The sequence below is a fragment of the Corapipo altera genome, unplaced genomic scaffold (genome assembly GCF_003945725.1).
Source record: "Corapipo altera isolate COAL_440 unplaced genomic scaffold, ASM394572v1 61286, whole genome shotgun sequence".
Lineage (NCBI taxonomy): Eukaryota > Metazoa > Chordata > Aves > Passeriformes > Pipridae > Corapipo > Corapipo altera.
In genome coordinates, this window is record NW_020884907.1 from 5,993,971 (window position 1) to 6,011,106 (window position 17,136).

Below are 17,136 nucleotides of genomic sequence, written 5' to 3' on the forward strand. Positions count from 1 at the left end.
AGTCTTCTTTCTCAAATTTCAATTCCAATCCTATTTGCACACCACATAGCTTCATACTGTGACCAGACCTCACAAGAGGATCTCTGTTCGCTGCCTGCCTTTACAGACACAGTTACCTATTAATGTAGTGCTTGCTTTAAACATGCATTAAAAGTAATGCCCAAACACACCACTGGGGATATCATCATCTGATAAGCCAGTCTAGCAGTGCTAAGCATACAGAGTTCATATAAGATTTTAATATCAGTCCTGAATTATGTAGAGCAGAGTCCATCCTCTGCACATGCCTCCCTGCAGAACACCAATGGACGGCAAAAAATGTGGCACCACATGTTGGCTGAAAAGGGCCTCACTGCACCAGAATTTGAGATGTCCTCTTGCCATGTCATAAAATCATAGAATACCAGGTTGGAAGGAACCTCAATAATCATCTGGTCCAACCTTTCTTGGCAAAAGCACAGTCTAGACAAGACAGCTCAGCTTGATCTTGTCCAGCTGGATCTTAGAAGTGTCCAATGTTAGGGAATCCACCACTTCCCTGGGGCGATTATTCCAAAGGTTGATTGTTCTCATTGTGAAAATTCTCCTAGTGTGTGCAATCAGAATGTCCCTGGGAGTAAACAGGTACATTCCCCTTGTGAAAAGGGAGCTTCCATCATCTTTGTAGTCACTCCTTAAATACTGGAACACGGTGATAAGATCTTCCCTAAGCCTTCTTTTTTCAAGACTGAACAAACCCAGCTCTCTCAGCCTTTCCTCATATGGCAGGCTTCCCAGGCCCTTGATCATCTTTGTAGCCTTTCTCTGGACCCTCTTCAACTAATTCACTTTTTTTTTTGTACAGCAGGGACAGAAACTGAACACAGTACTGCAGGTGTGGCCTGAGAAGCACTGAGTAGAGTGAATAATTTGGAAAAGGTCTCTCCTAGACACTAGCAGTACACAGTTTATCTCAAGTCTATACCACCAGCCTCTCTACCAGCCTCTCCCCACTTTCACAAATCTTTCAAACAAACCCAGTGATAGGGCTTCCCTCAAATCAGCCAATATTTGATTCAACCAGAACTACTGGGCTTTGCCCCCGTATGTCCAGTTCTCTCAGGCTGTCCCCCTCAGGTACAACAATGCTCCTGAAGACACTGAGGTCTCTTCACCTCTAACCTAGCAGTTCTTACTCTGAGGGACATTCAGCCAGCTAGAGACTGTTCTACAGATCAGGTTCCCATACCTACACCAGGGGTACAGTGTGCAACAGAGAAAGCTATCAAGGTTGCACTGAACTCCTAGTACCTAAAGACTTGCTGTCACCAAGTACCCTGTCCAAAACATGTGGTCTGAAAGACCAAAACAGACTTTCATTTCACAAGCAGCCCTCACAGGAGCTGATGAAGACGACTGCACTACTAGTGAAGAGGACAGCCCTTTCACCAGAATGCCTCCTGCGCTCCAAGTGTAACCTTCTGTTACAGTTACTTACTTAGTGTTAACGGATTCTGCAAAGACAGTTCAGTAGCTGCTCACTCCATTAACAGCAACAGATTGGTACTTTCTAACAGAAGAAAACTGTACTTCGTAGGATCTGAGAGAGTTCAGTTTTGCCATTTGAGAAGGAAGGAAAATAGGAACAGTCTGTCTTGGCTAACAGTAGTTTTTATTCTTGATTTTCAAATTTTCAGACAGAGTAAAGCCAGGATGCCCAAGGAGGATGCCCAAGTTGGACACTAAACAACATAATCTTTTATGGCACTAGAAACTCAACAGTCTAAAATGTTTAAGCTAAAAAGTAAGAGTTTCTTCAGCTGAAGAGGTACTTTAGGCAGTTAAACAGCACTTACTACAGTCAGGCTACCTGCTGGCCTTTTAGAGCCCTTTTAGAATGGCACTGTCTCCAAGCCAACACGTAACTAGACACAAATTTTTAATGCTATTTTGCCTGTGGTAAGTGGTGCTTAACTGCCCAAAGTACCTCTTCAGCTAAAAAAACCCTTGCTTTCTAGCTTAAAAAAATTTCCCCTCCTACATTTGTAAAAAGCACTTCTCACATATCAGCCTGACCCTTTAGATGCCATCTCTGGTAGGCCAAGGCATTTTTAGTATCAAAAGCCAGATGTTCTGAGTTAAAAGCTTTAGTCACTAGACTCACACTGTTTATTTGTAAGCACATCCCACCCACCTCCACTTCCTACAGTCCCAACATCCTGAGACAAGGCGTCCTACAGCTCACACTGTTCCAGCAATACTTTGTTGTCAATAGACTCGTAAAGAAAACACATCTTGGTTATGCTGGGGTCAGTACTATAGTGACAAAAGCAAAGAGTATACTAAGGGAATTTGCGAAAAGCCTTCTGCAAGAACACTTAAGCTACACAAGATACATACAATTAAACACCTGAAGCCGGGAAAACAAAGCTGCAAATTATCTGTTTCAATTCTCAGTTTGAGAAGTATAGGATGAGACTAAGATTAAGAAAGAGAAGGTCTATCATATTCAGACTGTAAGTTTACAAGATCTGTAAAGGAGTGGATATCACAGCCTTGGCACAGTTGTTCCAAGTGGAAAGTCTTCAGAAGGAACTTGTCTGTTAGTACCCTATAGAGGGACAGCTAACACACACTGTACCATGGGCATACAGTGAAAGGCTCTAATGGACAAATTAAAGTCTTTGGTTTCATTTCTCAGTGCAGTTTACTCAGTAGTTCTTTCTCCCATTCAATGTGATTGATTACCAATGCTCCTTAACTTGAAGGGAATAAAACCCACATTGAAATAAGTTTTATTACTTCTGCATAAGCATCAAATTCTTAAGAGAGATTAAGAGTCACAGAATACCATCTTTAAGCAGTTAGTTGGTATGCAGAACTTAACTTTACAACATCCTGTCTGTGTTTGGGGATGACAGAGGAAGCAGTGCCTGTCATTTGAACACATGGTTCTGAAAGGAGGCACCCAACTCTACTACATACAAGTGACAGAAGCTGCTAATGCTGTCTATTCTGTAGGGCCAGGCACTGACCCTGTAGTGAAGAGCTGAGGCTGACTTTCTGTGACTTCAAGGAAAGATTCTAGGCAGCCACAGGATGTCTCCTATAAAGTACTAGCTGCCCCTCTGATGAAGGAACAGCTCTCCAACACTTTGTGCGCACCCTTGCAATACTGACCTTAGCTTGACTGAATAGCAGAGCAGATCAATAATGCTATTTATGCTATTAAACACACCTAGTTTTGTTTTGACTATGGAAATATCCTCCTACTTAATGTATTATTTACTTCCACGCTTTTCCCACAGCATTTCTCACTGTTAAAAGAACAAACCCGCTGATATATCATGCCAGGCAAACACAATGACAACACTCTCTGCCACAGGGCTTTCTCTACCTTCATTGACTCAGCATACAATATATATTCCCTAAGCACAGGCAGGAAGTCTTCTGTCATGTCTTCACTGAGTTCTTCAAGAGCCGTGCAACAATTTCCAATACAGGCAGACACCCCTTCCAGTGGTTCTGACAGCTCAACCTCCAGCCCTCCCCAGGTTGAATAAACAGGTCCATATTCTCGTAGTTCCACCAAGTATTCTGCAAGAAGCAGATGGAAAAACAGATTAACAGAGTAAGAGCAAGGTCCAAAGATGTGCAAACACTGATACCAAACAGGAGAAATTTTACACCAAGTTTGACTAACATTAACCCTCAGAAGGAGTCAAGACTTGTATTGTGTTGGCACCTTAACAGACAGAGCTCTACGGCTGCATGAGTGTCAGGTTCAAGTTGCCTCCTTCTTAGCTGACCATTTCTACAGACCTCCAATACAAAGACTCTTGCACCTTCGGGGTAGTCGAAGTCAGTTTTTTAAATATATGTAAAACTTGGTTCTGCCAAGACAAGCTGTAAAGGTTATCTTTGTCTAGGAATTCCATCTGTACTCCTCCAGATGGAATGTACAGGTTTTTCCACCTTCCAAAAGTCTATCAAAAAATAACTCTAGTAAGATAGTAGGTTGGCATAAAAAGAGCAACTTGAGAAAATACTTGGAGAGTTGGGATAAGATAAGAATACTGTGTTAGGCTTTGGGCTTGTTTTAGATCTGGAAGGGGCATTGGGTTTCACTCTGTGTCTGACATTACAGACCAGAATCATCAACGCAAATTGTCTTGATCAATGCCATCAACTGGACTAAGAGACAGAACATTCAGACTGAAGTATTATGGTAGAGCACCTTGTGTCCTTACCCAACTGTTCTTTGATGATCCGCTGTGCTATTCTGTCAATGGTACCAAGCTTTAGAGAGAATGTGTCTAGATAATCCCCAATGGCTGCAAACTCCAGTGGCCGACTTCTTAATTTGTAGCCTCCTGTAACATATTTGACAGATTCCCCCATCTTTGACAGCAATGCCATTCCTTGTTTTTTGTAGGCATTAAGATCCTAGGAATTAAAAAACAAAACAGAGCATGTTTATAAATATTACACTTCCACACTGGAAGATTAATGCAATGAAGTCAAGATCAAATCTTGTGAAGGCAAGAGATTACATATGACACGTAGCCTTGGACAAAGGCTTGCTTTGTACAAGCTGTACAGCTGAGCACAGCTTCAAAACTACCCCTAGATGGAGATAAACTATCCAGGAAAATGGTATGAAGTACAGTATAAATAACTAAGTAGTTCAGCTTTGCACATGGCCAGACTTGCCCATGTTCTTGTACTGCCACCAGGGAAGTAGCCACATTAACAGCTCTGGTTCCACCAAAACAGCTCATATCATTCATCCACACATACTTCTAAGCTATAGCCCACAGCACCAGTATTATGCAAATGCACCAGCTGGCTCTGATGACCTAGTACAGAGCTACATACCGCATGCCCATTCAGTAACCAGCCCCCTCACACCAGCTGTGTGGTCAGATAGGAGCAGGCAAACACTGTACACAGAAAAAGTACAGCAAGACAGACTGCAGCTCAGACTGGGTCAGATGTAGCTACATTACCTGCACACAAAGTCTGAGCTTCCTTGCTACCGCTTTACACATTTGCACAAACCAACATTCAGATAACCTATGCTAACAAGGCTATTTGCCTACAATCTTCAAGGAATTTCACCTTAACAGTACATCAGAAAAAAATGGTTTTAGTAAGCAAAGACGCTGCCCATTTTGCATGGACTGACTCCTTCCAGCAGGGGTCAGTATTCAACATCTCAAAACAGGAGCTGTAACTAGGTTATCCTATACAGCCTGGGGAAGAGATGTGTTCAAACCAAGTAGACCTACAGAGGTCAAGAATTCAGACATGCTATTACAGACTACACTAAAAGCCTTCTTTAAAAAAAAAAGAGAAAAAACCCACCAAAAACAAACAAACAAAACACAAAACAAAAAAACCCACACCAAAACCCAAACAAAACCAGCAGCCATCTTCAAAAGGTACTTTGGTATTCTTTCCAAATACTTAACATAAGTCAAACATAGGTCTGATTAGGAGAACCTGACATCTTAGCAGCTACTATAATTTTAACTTACGTTTGCATTTAAATGCAGTAGTTCCTTGACTCTTGCTTTACATATGACCTAAGCACTACCTGCAAGCAGGCACCAGAAAAAGATCCTTGAACTCAAAATTACTCACTCACTCACTCAAGCATTCTGGTCTGTTACTGGTTCAAGCAGGGATCTGAAAAAAAGCCTGGTTTCTCTTTTTCAGCCAGGAGGTGATCTTATGACTTTCTGTAGTAACTAAAGTCTGGAGTCCTAGCACACTGAACTGACACCTCACTGTTCCAAGAGAGCAAGTTCAAACACCAGAGACTGTCACAAGAACATGTGCCTTATCCTCCCACCTCCCAGCAAGCTCTGCTGTCTCTAGGCAAGCTCTGCTCAGAGCTGAGAACAAAGCCCTTGACATTCGTTTTACAGGGGTGGGGGAAGACTAAGCAGCTGAGAAAGTTGCATCATGCTTGGACAGCTGAAAAGAAGAACACAGTTATCTGACATTCAACTATCACAATGCTAAACAAATTCTGCATTTCTGGGCTTATTTCAGCAGTTAAGTTCACCATGGAGGTGAAATAAAAGAACACTGGAGATTGATTCTCACACTAACAGCAAGCAGAGCATGAGCCTGAGGTGCTCATAACCATATTTGAGTGAGCTAGACTAATGTGATATTGGAAAGATGTGCTTTTATACTCCTCCTCACCTATCCAGTCAAACCCAAGCATAACCGCAGGTTTCTCAGACTCATTTGAAATGCAGTTCTAAAGAAAGCCAAAGAAAATTGCATCATTGCTGCATGAGTCATGTAGAAGATGAGCATGAAATTGTTGACCAAGAACAAATGAGAATGAGGCCTCCATGCTTAGTTTTGAGGGCAGCAAGTGCAAGCAGTATAAAAAGCACAGACAAAAAAAAAAGCTAAGAAATTTGCAAGCTTTTGTGCAAGAGAGACCTCTCTTCTTCCCCAGAAAAGGATTTTGAAGTCTACAATTTTCTAAATTTTTAACATCTTTGGCATAATAGGAGTATGTTCTAGGCACACAGCTACAAAACAAGCAAGTCTGGAGAATTTGTCCATCTGCAGACCAGATTCCTCTTCCCTCCAAGCAAAGGGAATCCACTCCGTTGTCAGGGATCCGTCACACACAATATTCAGGGTTCCCAGCAACTCTCTGGTATTTTAGGGGAAGTTCTGATCTGCACATCTAGTTTTATTAATGCCTTTTTACCTTCACTTCAGAAGTGACTGCAAAGGTTCCTGTTTTTTTGTCCCTGTCAAGGACTGTGTTTGGAATTTACTGGCTTACCTTGGCTGTGAGAAAGACGTTGAAGTGCTCATTGAAAGAAAGCACCGGGTGATCAGTTATTCTCTTCAAGAACTTGTCTAATGCTTTCCTCCTTGTCTCCACGAACTCTTCAGAAAAGCGATCAACAACACCCTTCACCACAAATTTCTCAGGAAGAGGCTGTCAGAGATAAGCAAAATGCACAAGATTCAAAAGATCAAAAACTTGCTTCTGCTATTTGGAAATAAAGCAATCAAGCACCAGTCTTAACAGGAATTGAAATGCTGTGTTTGCTAACAGGAACCAAAATGTTGCATTTGCTAACAGGAAGCATCCATCAGATGGGATGCAAGCCGTGCTCGGAATTATCTTTTAGTTGGTCTGGTTTAATGTTAGCAATTTTACTTAGTGGCTTCAGCTAAGAGTCACACCAGGGAAGCCCATACAAGTACTCACACAAAGTACTTGTAGCATAGCTTAGATTGTTCCCCCTACTGCTATCTGTGTTCAAGATCCAGCTCTAAAGAGATGTCAGAAGAGCTACACACTATTCACAACAGCAGTGAGCACACCCTCCACCACCCAATGCTAAGGCAAGGTTGCCTAGAGCAGATAAACTCAGAAAATTTGACAATTCTATTTACTCTCCCCTCTCCTTCTCTGAACAATTTAGAGCTTTTGAATAGGGCCCTACTGTAAAAGGCTGGTAATCTTAGTGAGAGCACCACATTGAGCAGACAGACCAGCAGGCTTGACACAGCAAGTGTCTGAGTAGTCCAAGCTGGATCCTTTCTGAAGAACAGGTACACCTGGTCACCTCTCAGAGACAACTTTCCTGAGTATGCTTCTGTAAGTGACAAAAGTCTGACAACATATCCACTCTTGTATCTTACTACTTTAAGTCCATCCATTCTTTTCTGCAGTTCAGCTTAACATATAAGCCTGAGGCTGTCTCCAGACTTGCTAGTTATACAGTCCCTCCTGTTACACTTAAATGATAGACTTCAAAGTACCACTTCAGAGGGAAGGTAACTCTTTAAGCTTAAGAGTGGTTCTACCATTAGATCTGCTTTTGTTCTGTCCAGACAGTATAGAATTTAAGATTAGTATCAGTTTTTAAACTGTGCTTTGCCTTTCACTCTCTGTGAAGCAGTCCATCGAGACAATCTACATACTCTTAGGCTAGCAGTGACAGTCATTTTCACTCAATTCAGGAAATAGGATTCTCCTCTGCAAAGAGTCTGTCATCTAAAATCTGTGACAAAAACATTTCAAGAAAAAAGAAAATCTGCATACACATCCTTTCGCACCATATCCCAGATGATGAAGGATGTATACGAAGATTGTATCTGCTGAAGAGCACAGCCAGCATGACGTAGCTGCAACACAGCTGAATGTATTTTAATTAAGACTTATCTTATTATGCTCAGCATTCAGATCAATCATGCTAATTAAACTATTGTAAGACATACTATCATTAGACTTCAGAAGTATAGTGCTTAGTGCATTAGTTTTCAGGTAGGAAGGAACTCTTTTCCTTTGCTTTGTAAATTTTAGTTGGGACTCTTAAGAAGTCACTACCTCAGCACCACATTCAGGAAGAAAAGGACAAACTGAAGGACTAGTTCAACCAAACACATTCAGTGTGGCACTGAATAATGTTTGAGCATTTGAGACCCACAGAAGAGTGCACCTCTATTACAAAGCCTTCTGCCATTTAACCTGGTTTCAGCTACAGCAGCAGTTACATGATTTTAGGCCTTTGGAGGTCCATCCCAAGTAGTCAGTACACACAGCTAGTAACCAACATCCTGTTTTAACTGTGTGTGTAAATTATCTACCTTACTGTCTTCCACATTAATAGTCTATTTTTCCCTACTGAGATACATGTGAACAGAGTTCACTGCAGTCAGAAATGTCTTCAAGTATCCAATAGGGCAGCACGTGCTTATACCTCCAGATTTTCTAGAAGAAAGGTACTTAAGATACTTCCTTACTCTGCAGCCAGTTCACATCCAGTATTAGAGCTACTCACGCCAAATTTGCTGTTCTGTGTGCAATGAATTCCAGGTCACGGCAAAGCAGCTTGATTCCCTGACTGTGAATCACCTTCTGCTACTAGACTATTATTTATTGCCTTGCAGCCTTCAGGCAGCACTGGCAGTCTGTTAGCATACTCAAGAATCTGTAAAACTTAACTGCAATAGTTCCAGCTGTTCAGAGAACAGGAAGCAAGAAAAGATGGTATGGGCAGCTAACATATTGCATGTCTCCATCTTAGTCTCCCAAGCTCACTGTCTTTCTTTTCCCTACCCCTCAGTAAGTATATTTGCTGCCAGTTAGTGGTGTCACATGATATTGTAAAGTACTCCTTATCTTTGAGAGAATCAGCTATTATTTCACTTAGAGGCGAGTCCCAGAGTAATTAAGGACTTAAATAGTACTCTAAGCCAGAGCAACCTAACTGAATACTTCTCACACAGCCTAGTCCTTGCTGAGGGAGGGAGACCAGAGAAAATGTCACCACACCATTCACCTCAGTCCTAGATGGGCAAGCTAAAGTATGCCACTAGCATTGCTATTTCCTGACAATTCCCCTCCAATGGGCCTTTTTTTCATTTCTTTGTTTGAAAGACCTGAAAGCGGTGATCTCACAGGTTCCTACCTATTCACATCTTCTACAGCACAAAAAACATATCAGATAAGGTAGTATCAACCTCCTCACATCAAATAAGGTGGTCAGATTGCCGGTTTCAGCAAAAAGGGGTGCAGCAGTTTAGCTAATCTCATTAATAAACTTCTGCCTACTGAAAGCATGCAATAGCTACCATGCCAGAGGCTGAGGTTTCTAAATCTGTGCTATCAAATGTCAGCCCTATTAAGTGCTAGCACAAATAGTTTTAAATTGCTCTGTAAAACCAGCTCAAAAGGCCATCTTGAAAACCAACTAAGAACGTGAAGTACCTGTGTGACTTTTCATAATCCTCAGCTGCTCTGAAATACAGAAGTAAAAACTGAGCAAACGGATGAAGTGCATTCCATTTATGTCCCAACAAATTTAGTCACCACACATATTGCCCTACAGGAGGCTGCCAAAGCTCACCTCTCAGGTGTGCCACCCCAGAAAAATCTTAAGCTTCATAATCAGTCAAGAATGGGAAGCTCTTCCCACTCTGCTGTAAGACAATAAAGTACCATATTTAAATCTAAATACTCAGAGAGAATGGTTTTAAAATCTAGAGACAAATCACCCAAATATCACCCTTGGAAGACAAATGTAGAACTGTCCTTAATAGCAGATTCTTGCTTACTACCTACGGGAATGAGATGCGTTGGCTGAGACTCCTCCAGCTTGTTTCTCAACCAGTCAAAGTCTTGGTACCGCCGACGGACAGAATACTCTGGCAAATCAAACTCTGCTCGTGTAGTCTGGAAAAGAACAGAATACACTTAGTGTACACCAAACCTCTCACTTCAGACCTTAGCAGCAAATGCAGTACAGCCACCCCCAGCAAGGGTGAAGCCAGCAGGGGGTCTTCATCCCCAAAATTGTGCAGCCAGCATAAGAGAAAGATCCTCTGGACTTTCAAGCAGTGGAAATGCCAGCAGTATGAAAAATGATTACTTTGAGCTGACATGTTAAGATCTTATTGTACTTCTTTACATGTTCTGCTCAGATAAACTTTATGGGAGAAGTCTGTAGAGCAGACAGAACCACATCATTCTCCTGGCAGTTACAAGATTGCAAGGAAGACTGTGTGAGATATTCATTCCCAGAAGATTACTTTAACTATCAAGACCTAAAAGCAAAGATATTTATTGACTTTGTTTATTCTATGACGTGAATTATCCACAGATGAGAAAGCGTTTCACCACTGCCCTGTGTCAAGCAATGGGTTTATCACACTCCTTCAAGTCTAAAAGATTAGAACATAAGCCACTGTGAGGTTTGATGAAGGACGATTTTTTGTTGGTTTGCAAGAGGAAGAAACCAGTCTGTTTACATTAAGTTTGTGTATGCCTGATTAGTACATTAGTACATATATTAGTACATTAAAATAAATCTTTTGAAGTTTTATTCTTTAGGGCAAGAAGTCAAAGTTGCCATTATAAGTTTGAGGAAAAAAGTAAGCACACAGAGAAACTGCTGGCAAGTGTTTTATCCAGTCCTTGAGCAGTCCACAGTCTGGAAGGCTGACTGCGTGGGGCTGCTTGCCCAGCAAATACTGTAAGCGTAAAAGTAAAAGCACTCTCGTGAAACTGCATACCAACTAGGAGCATCTGCTAAAGAGCCTGGCAGCAGTAGCCCTGATTAGAATGTAGATGGCCCTTATTGTTATGTCCCACACAGAGGTATACTTAAGTTACTTACAGCATCAAGACCATCTTGCAATGAATAGTCTGTACACTATATGTCTACACTGAGACACCAAAACCAGCACATTCTGGGGAACACACCAGCAACTGCAGCTTTGAACGAGCTTTGAGACCAGCACTTGGTTTTGCTACTCCTATCCACTGTGATTGCTTGATAAATTCCAGCGGACACTTGGCATTTACTTCCAGACTGAGAGCAACTGCCACATATTTGCAGAAAGTCAAGTAGCAGATTTTAAATGCAATCCATCTCTTCACTTGTTTTCTGAGTAGCTCAAACTCTCCAGTTACTGTACTTTACTCCCACCAATCACCACTAGAGATCCTGTACGAGTTCTAGACAAGAAATCTCTTTCTAGGGGGAAGTTGGCAGCCTTAACACACTAGTAACAGCATGGTAGCTCTAGTACATTATAAACAGCATGCTAATGGGTTATTACCTATGTTATTACCTTCTAGAAGAGGAAGGCATAAGAGACAGAAAAGAAGAAATCAGGATAAGCTCCTCCCTCCTTTGACCTACTAGCTATGGTTAAGTGATATACAGGTTAGCCCTTGGACTAACATAACAAACGCTCACCAATGGAGCGGTTGTGCTTGTGATGAGGGGCTACCAAGATGAAGATATCCACTGCAGATTTGTGTTTTACTCAGCCACCCCTCAGAGTAACACTAGCTTATTTATTAATGTGTTAGAGTGCCACACTAGAAATTAAACTTCTAAGACTTCATATGAATCACTTTCACTTGTTTTGAGTAACAGAGAGAATGGCATTAGGGTGAAACAAGATAATTCATGCACATACAGACAGCCCTCATCAGCCAGTGGAGTTCACTGCATTATTCTGTTAATTGGGCAGCTGTACCTTTGCCTTGCAACCTGAAATGAAAAAAAAAAAGGGGGGGGAGGAGGGGAGAGTAATTATTTAGAAGAAGGGATAGCTTTTGTGAACTGGCAGCCACTGCCCAAAAGCCTCTTAAAAGAGACCTGACAGTGAATGGACGAGAATGAGAATGACTACACACTGCAGTATCTTACCATGTAGTATGAGGATGAAGGTAAAGTCTCCCATCTGTTAGCACTGAGAACCTTATTAACCAGTATTCTGCTAACAGTTAAGGAAATCTGTAGAGGTACTCTCTAGGAGTAGGAAAGCAGGGTAAGTTCCAGTGCACAAACTTTACATTAGTTACTGTGTACCTCTAGCAAACTGGTCCGTCCTACTGCCTCTACTTCACAAGTAGAATTGCAAAGTTTTCCATATATCCAGTTCTGTTCCTCAGAGGGAGGCAGATGAAAATACAGCAACACCATCATTTCAAGTTTTTACTGTACAGACTGTCAAATCTAGACAGCAAAGAAGCTTTTCAAAGATTATTTGGGCAGAACATAAAGGCCCTTTAAGGTTTTAATGACACCTCACTAACGCTGAAAGCATCTGGATCTCAGATCAAACTGTTACTAGCTTAGCACAAGTAATTTTTTCCAGACTGCACACAAAAGGGAGGAGGGTCTTGCCACCATCCAGGGACAATGCTGAAGAACACATTCAGTGCAAATAGCTCCAGGTGCAGCTACAGCCACAGCTGCAGGTTGAGGTCTGAGTGGTAGGAGCGACAGGCAGTAGGCTGTGAACTGGCACCAAACTTTACACAACAAAGGGCCTGGGGACCTGTGGCCCAGCCAGGGGACCAGACACAGAGACACAGCAGGGGCCATTGACCCCGAGGATTTCACACGTGTAGACAGTGAAGGTATAAAAGACCAGGGTTCCTTAGTTCTGGGTCCCTCTTCAGAGGCATCAGCTCGAGCTGTTATTTTATTATTGCACCATGATTAAACTGTTTTAAGGATCCAGACGTCTGAGACTCAACTATGGGAAACTTGGGGCCAAACTGGTACGGAAAACTTGGTCTGACTGTGTGAGTGTGGAGTGCCTACATGGGAAGGGGCCTCGGTTCCAGCTCAAGTGGATCAAGTGTGACTGCCAGAGTGGCTCCTGAGTAGTCAGACAGAGATGTTTCCTTAACAGGCAGCAAGTGAAATGTGTATGTTTTTGACACAGTTAAACTCCTCCTGCTTCCTTAGTGGGATTGGATTCATAAATCTCATGTCACAAGGACATACACCTCTGCCAAAGGAAGCTGAGAAACTTATATGGCAGACCTCACCCTCCCCAAAAATAATGGGCAAGACATTTGCAGGAATTTATTGAAGATTCCAGCACAGTTCCACTAAGTCAGCACTGCAGCATTCTGGGCTCAGTTTTACTTGCTGGAAAGCAGGCAGTCTTACAGACACTTTTACCTCTGTTGCTGGAACAGTTTTGACTTGAGGCAGTATTAAGGTAATCACCAGGTCTCTGTCTTGTGCAAGATCCTTGTCGTTCCTGGAAGGAGTTAGGAGCCAAACCTAAAGCTACTCTGTGATGATTATATGAAAGTACTTTTGTACCCTGGTTCTAGTCTCTTACTCACTAGACTCGACTGCAGATTCCCCTCCGTGTTACTATTTAAGGTTGGGGCAAAATCTTCAACCAGAAAACAGGACAATGGCAGAGGGTGGAAGGGAACAAGGCTTGTCTTCTTAGCACTTCAGCATTTCTTTTGTCTTGAATAGTTTAGCCTGTTTGAAAAAAAGAACCCATCCCCTTCACCTGCTCCTCTCTAGGAAATCAGGTTGTTTCATGTGCCCAAGTAATCTAACCAACGTGTGCACTGGAAACATGAGAAAAAGGACAGGAAAGCAAAAACAAGACTCCACTATTGATTGGTTTGAAAGACTCTCCCTTCAACCCTGCAGAGCAACTGCATGACTCTGAGCAATGGCACTCAGCTATTCAGACCTCCATGGGAAAAGGCACAGAAGGCCTTGCTATCCTAGAAAGCACAGCAAAAGTGAAGTTAGAAGTACACTTACTTATGTTTCCCTCAGGAGATATGACTACACAAGGGCAAGCTTCCTTTCCCCCCTCCCTCCTCACAAAGATCAGGATGAATCATCAAGAACATCCAAGACACTTCAATCATCACAGTCAAGACCAATTAAGTTCCAGTGCAATTTCCACCCACCTTTATTGGTTTCACTAGTCTCCCTGTATAAGGAAACTGCTGTTAGCAAGAAGAAAACAGGATATGAAAGTGTCAAGACAGTCAGTTCTGAATCACTGTCCTTGTTAGTCTGAGGATTCCAATTACATTCTTTAAATGTGTTTGTCCAGAAGACAGGCTGGGGAATGCTACCTGGCTCTTACTAGGAAGCTGTGAAAATAAGGACACAAGCAAGATGGAGTAAAATCTTCAGTTTTCTTCTCAGCTCCTCTGCAAGCCACTGTTTTGTCCCTTCCTCAGTCACTACCACCTGCTGACAAAGGTATCAACTGACGAAAAGTCTGGGCCATACTGCAAGACTTCTCTTTTTTTTTTTGCTGTTACAGTGAATACAAACAAGACTGTGGTCAGTCTTCACTCTTCCGCATGCTGGTGTCCTGTCACAGTCACAAGCACACATTACAGCATCAGTTTCCCCTCTTGCACCTCAAACTGCTGCTTTTCAGTCTTCAGTATAACTCACTCTATGACCTTTATTTACCCAAACCTTGGAGGTTCCAGAAGCATTCTTCAGTGGAGAAAGAAAAACAGAACAGCCATCCCTGCCTCCTCATTCAGAGACACCAGAGAGAGACTCTTTAGAGGTCCTGAACTCCTTTCCTGTAAGGCTGCAAGGGAGGTGTTGGGGTAGTACGTCATCACCCTCTATAAATTATTCCTGTGCAGCTTTTTTGCCATGTTTAATTAGTATTTTCAACTGCAATGTCTAATTGGGCAATTAGTTTGGCATCGAAGAAGCCTGGTTTGTAGGGCAAGAATGAGTTAGACCATTAATACTGCTAGTCTTCCTAGACAATGGTAGATAGTGCTAGAGGTTCTGACCTCAGAGATTAGCTAGAAGTGTACAATAATAATAAAACCAAAGAGGTGAGAATTTCATGCTGATTGAGAAGAATAAATCATGTGCAGTTTCATAATAGCATTGCAATGCTGTGATATAGCAGATTTATGCGCTACAGTGAGATTCCAAATAAAACAAATATTAACAGACGGGTAGGTAGATATGCAAAACAAGAAGTACAGGATGATTTTTTTTAATGTAAAAAAAAAAAGACACTATTGGGTAATACATCTGACCTAAACACAGTAAATACCTTAGCCATATTCCAGAGTTCTGCTTTAAGAATGAAGGGAACCCTTGAATATAGGTTTCAAAGCACAGGAACATTATTTGGGTGCCACTATATACAGATATTTTATACTGATGAAATAGTCAGTTCTTAATTTAAGAGAGAAACAATGTCAGCCAATTTTAGCCATTTGCCTGTGGACAGTTGCATCTCATTTTGTGAGATGCATCATTCCTTCTGATCAAGTAATAGCTGAAAGCTAAGCTGCTCCAAGTTAAAAAAAAAAAAACAAAACCAAGAAGACTTTCCCACAATACTACTTAGTATTTTTAGTTGTTAAGATACAGTGTTTCTTGCAAGACTCTTAGAGCAAGAATGAATGACAGGACTGTGTTAAGTGTGCAGCAAGAGGCAGTTATTGTTTTAGAGAAACTACATTTTCTCACGGGCTGTCTGGAAATGGAACTTCAGAGTAAACATTTTGAAAAAAAGTTATCTGTGGCCTGTGAAGGCTTCCTCATCTCAAAGGAAAATATTCTCTCCAGTGTATACTGCCATCTAGGTAGGCCAGAAGAATGTTAATCTTTTTGGATAAGTGGATCAAGTATATTAATAGTGAAGTTAGTGAACACTTTTTGCTTTAGGTAACTACAAGTGCCCAAAACAGATGTCAGCGTCACCTACGAGCTGATGATAATGATCTAGTCAACAGAAATCAAGATTTCAGTCGTGAATGCAGTGGACTTTTCAGATCATTTTTCCTATTAATATAACAAGATTTCATTAATGATTGAACTACAACAGATGCTGAAAAAATCTCTAGTTTATTTCTTTTGGTAGGCAGTAGTCTTCTTAAACTTCTTCAGTTTTACTGTCAGCTGTACAGCTTTCTGAACCAGAACTGCATGGAAGCCAGTTTACAGGTGAGGATCAAGATTATGATTTAGTTAAATGGCTGATAGAGGAATTGTGGTAAACACTTAAAGCAACAAGCTTAAAGCATTTCAGAAAAGGAGAGACACGAAAAGCAAGATGATTAACAGTGAATCAACAAGGCACATTCCTCTTAAGGGAACTCTAACCAAATGGGTGTCAGATTACTAAATGAACCAACTCTCAAGTTAATGAAAGAAACTGGCCTTGCAAGTTTACAAACAGCTCTATTTAGGACTCAGAAACAAAAAAATTTAAGCTGACACGTTAAAAGTTTTTTTGCAATTTCATACACTGAAGTAACTGTTCTGCTAAGAGAAGTCACATCTTCAACATATTCACAAGGTACCAAAAGACAGTAAGTTAGGATAAGAAAATACAATACAAGATATAAATATCCAGAACAGGTCCTAAAATGATTCCACAATAAACGAAGTACTAGGAAGGAGAATGTTGCTCTGTACCTTTGTTGTAACCCTGTATGTGATATAAGTCTCCATCGTGCACACGTGTTTTTTGGGATCATCAACAGTAACAAAGAGGTCTCTAGTTTCCACATCCAAGTCATCATCCAGCTGCAGTCTGTTAAGGAGAGATGAGGAGGAGGCTGGGCTAGAAGTGTCCACAGGTGTGCCATTAGGCAGACTAAGATCCTGTAATAGAGAGGGGAAAAAAAGGAAGTTTTTAATAAGTTTAACAGATTCAAGGGAAAGACAGTATTTTCAAAGATGTCACTGTCAAGTTTCACCGATATATTACAAGGGTATTTACCTCAGCAGCTCCAAGGATCACCCTTTTCCAAGATACCTGAGCAATCCCCTAAGGTCTGGACTTTGACCATTAAGTTGTTCTACAAGTCAAAGAGAA

The 17,136-nt window shown here is 41.5% G+C and overlaps 1 protein-coding gene across 1 annotated transcript in view; it reads right to left on the reverse strand.

The window, feature by feature from the left end:
• SNX30 (sorting nexin family member 30) overlaps nucleotides 1-17,136 on the reverse strand; it is a 50,600-nt gene that overhangs the window by 15,179 nt on the left and 18,285 nt on the right. The window contains exons 2-6 of the mRNA XM_027652540.1: nucleotides 16,734-16,922; nucleotides 10,097-10,207; nucleotides 6,800-6,958; nucleotides 4,230-4,425; nucleotides 3,377-3,576 (exon numbers count right to left, since the gene is read on the reverse strand). Coding sequence (XP_027508341.1) covers nucleotides 3,377-3,576; nucleotides 4,230-4,425; nucleotides 6,800-6,958; nucleotides 10,097-10,207; nucleotides 16,734-16,922 — 855 coding nt within the window. The remainder of the gene's footprint in view (nucleotides 1-3,376; nucleotides 3,577-4,229; nucleotides 4,426-6,799; nucleotides 6,959-10,096; nucleotides 10,208-16,733; nucleotides 16,923-17,136) is intronic.